This window comes from Nicotiana attenuata, chromosome 1, assembly GCF_001879085.1.
Source record: "Nicotiana attenuata strain UT chromosome 1, NIATTr2, whole genome shotgun sequence".
NCBI lineage: Eukaryota > Viridiplantae > Streptophyta > Magnoliopsida > Solanales > Solanaceae > Nicotiana > Nicotiana attenuata.
The window spans coordinates 48060722-48063459 of NC_031989.1; the positions used below are offsets into that span (position 1 = coordinate 48060722).

General features: G+C 32.8%; 1 protein-coding gene across 1 annotated transcript; it reads right to left on the reverse strand.

The window, feature by feature from the left end:
• On the reverse strand, positions 1406-2379 carry LOC109240873 (ethylene-responsive transcription factor 1-like). Its single transcript, XM_019407557.1, has one exon. It carries the CDS (start codon positions 2302-2304, stop codon positions 1588-1590), a length of 717 nt encoding a protein of 238 aa, XP_019263102.1. The 5' UTR covers positions 2305-2379; the 3' UTR covers positions 1406-1587.

Sequence of the window (2738 nt, forward strand, 5' to 3'; positions counted from 1 at the left end):
TATTTATTATAGAATAAAAGCCTGATATGACAAAATTGCCCTTTCATGTTGCATTAAACTATTGAAGGTTTGCTTGATTGAGACGATTGACAATTCGCTAGTCAAATGGCATTGAAGATAGCAAACAAGTATGATAAAGGCTAGATCGACCAATTATAGAGCCTGTTTGGATGAGCTTTTTTAAGTGACTTTTAAGCATAACTAGTATTTTAACTTTTGACCTTTGGCTTGTTTTTGTCATTTTAGCTTAAAAATAAGTGCTTAAAAGCTCTTTTTTTTTTATTTCATCCAAACACTACAAAATGGCTTAAAAACTATTTCGGCTTAAAAGCCCTTAAAATAAGCCAATCCAAACAAGCTCATAGTCTCTTTGGCCATGTTTTCCAAAGTTAAAAGTACATTTTTTTTTCAAGTTAAAACGTTTGACAAATATTTTAGAAGCAAAAAAAATGTATTTTTTTTAAGTAGAAGTAGAAGCAGTTTTCAAGAATCAGAAAAAAATTACTTCTCTCTAAAAATACTTTTTTGAAAAGCACTTTTGAGAAAACTTATAATTAGAAACAGTTTTTAAAAGTTTGGCCAAACACTAATTATTACTCAAAAATGCTACTAATTAACTAAAAATAAACTGTTTTTTCATCAAAAATATTTTTGAGAAAAATACTTTAAAAGAACACTTCTTAAGATAAACTAATTTTTATAGCTTGGCCAAACAATCTATTAGTTCGAAGTACCCGAAGAAGAATAAGATTGGGCATTCGATTTGAAATAATAGCTTCTTTAAATGACTACATCTTTCCTTCAACATCTGACCAACTACCTTGTACTCTTTCATTGGCAATAGACAACTTAATTAGGGATTTGTCCAGATACATATCTAATTAACCCGGGAAGTCTTTCAGAGCACTTGTTTATAGGCGGATCTAGAATTTTAATTTTATGGGTTCAATATTTAATAGTTTTCACACATATATTTACGGCCTGCATCAAAATTACTGAGTTCCATTTACCCTGATAATTCTATGTTGCATCCGTCCCAGCTTTTGCTATGAGGTTGTGGCAATCTCAAATCTATTACACCACCGAAAAACCTCAAAACACTGACGAATTTTCAAACAATATATTCTTTAATTTGTTCAGTTTGATTTAAAAAAAAAGAAGAGATGATTGCAATTTTATGGAAAATTTAACATATCACAATTTTATACAATTAAAAATAATTAGGTTAAAAGAATTTTTACTAGAAATTCAAAATAAAAGAGGTAAGTGTAATATCTTAAACTACGAGGGAGGTCAGTGTAATGGAGCAATAGTTTATGGGCAAATTTAGACTTTTTACGTTTTCTGTTGTTTCACTAGTCTCACTTATGATCAGCATAGTAAAGATATATGAAAGCTGGAGGTCTATTTGAATGAAGTGCATATATATGATAGAACAAAAGTGATTTATCAGTCAAGCAATTTCATTTGAAGAATGGCAGCAAAATAGAATGGAGAAATTAACTAAAAGTTTAGTTGCCCTTTTTTTTTTTTTTTTTAATTTTTAGACTATTCTAATGTTGAACGCGAACCCTTCCTTTCACATAGTTAAGCTAATCTCTGTAAATTCAAGCTATGACGAAGGAATTTGGCTTTGGCTATGGAATTTATCACATCTATATTCCTTTTTCTTGGTATATTTTCTGATGATGAGGTGGATGAAGAAGACGATGGCTCGGGTGAGCGCGTACGACTACGCCTCGCTGTAACTCTAGCCGGCTTAGGCATGTTTGAGCCGATTAAGTGAGGAAAATTGAGCCGAGCTCTCGAGCCGCGGATTTTGAAAGCGGCTTGATCGTAAGCCAACGCTGCATCCTCTGCGGTCTCGTAAGTTCCTAACCACAGCCTTGCACCTTCACCTTTCCTACTTGGGTCTCTTGTCTCCGCCGAAAACGTCCCCCAAGGTCGCCGTTTCACTCCTATGTACCGCGTCCAATCTCGCGGAGCGTTTCTCTCACGCGCCACCGCTGGGGCTTGAGTTTTTTCCTCGGACTCGGAGTACTTTTCATGGGATTCATGTGAAGGATTCTGATCGGTTGGTATTAATGTTTCCTCAAAGTTTTCATCCCAATTAAGGAAGCTGCAGTCGAAGTCGAAGCTGCTAAAACTTGAGCTAGGACTGTTAGGCAATATTTCGTTGCTTGAACTCATGGGCGAAAAAATTTCAGAAAAATCTGAATCATCAAGAAGATGTTGCTTTATCGATTCAAGGAGATGATGAGACTCAGAGAAAAATAAGGTTTCGTCAGCTGGATTCATTTCCATTGCCCTAATAAGGTTTTGAATGAAAATGAATATAGTTTCTTGCTCCTTTTATCTTACTAGGGGTTATTAATTGTGGATGAATGAAAAGGTTGAAACCCACATCTATTTATATATGCTTTGGCCTATTGCACTAGATCGTATCTTCCTGTTTTTCATTAATTATATGTTGCATTCTCCTTCCGTTAAAGATTTTTATGATTTTAAGTTTTTTTTTATACCAAAATGGTGTAAATTATCTCCAACTCATTACACTATTTTTTACATCAAAAAAGAATATTCCTTTTATATTCCTACCTCTTTTATATTATATTATATTATTTTCTTTTATTTAAATTTTATTTGTTTATTTCATAAGCCAAATCCTTTTTTTTCTTTTTTACATATACATCCCATATAATTCATATTCCTTTCTTATATAATCATTTAATATAAAA

Coding starts and splice junctions, on each gene's coding strand:
- LOC109240873 (XM_019407557.1), bottom strand. CDS start 2,304: ATGGAAATGAATCCAGCTGACGAAACCTTATTTTTCTCTGAGTCTCAT.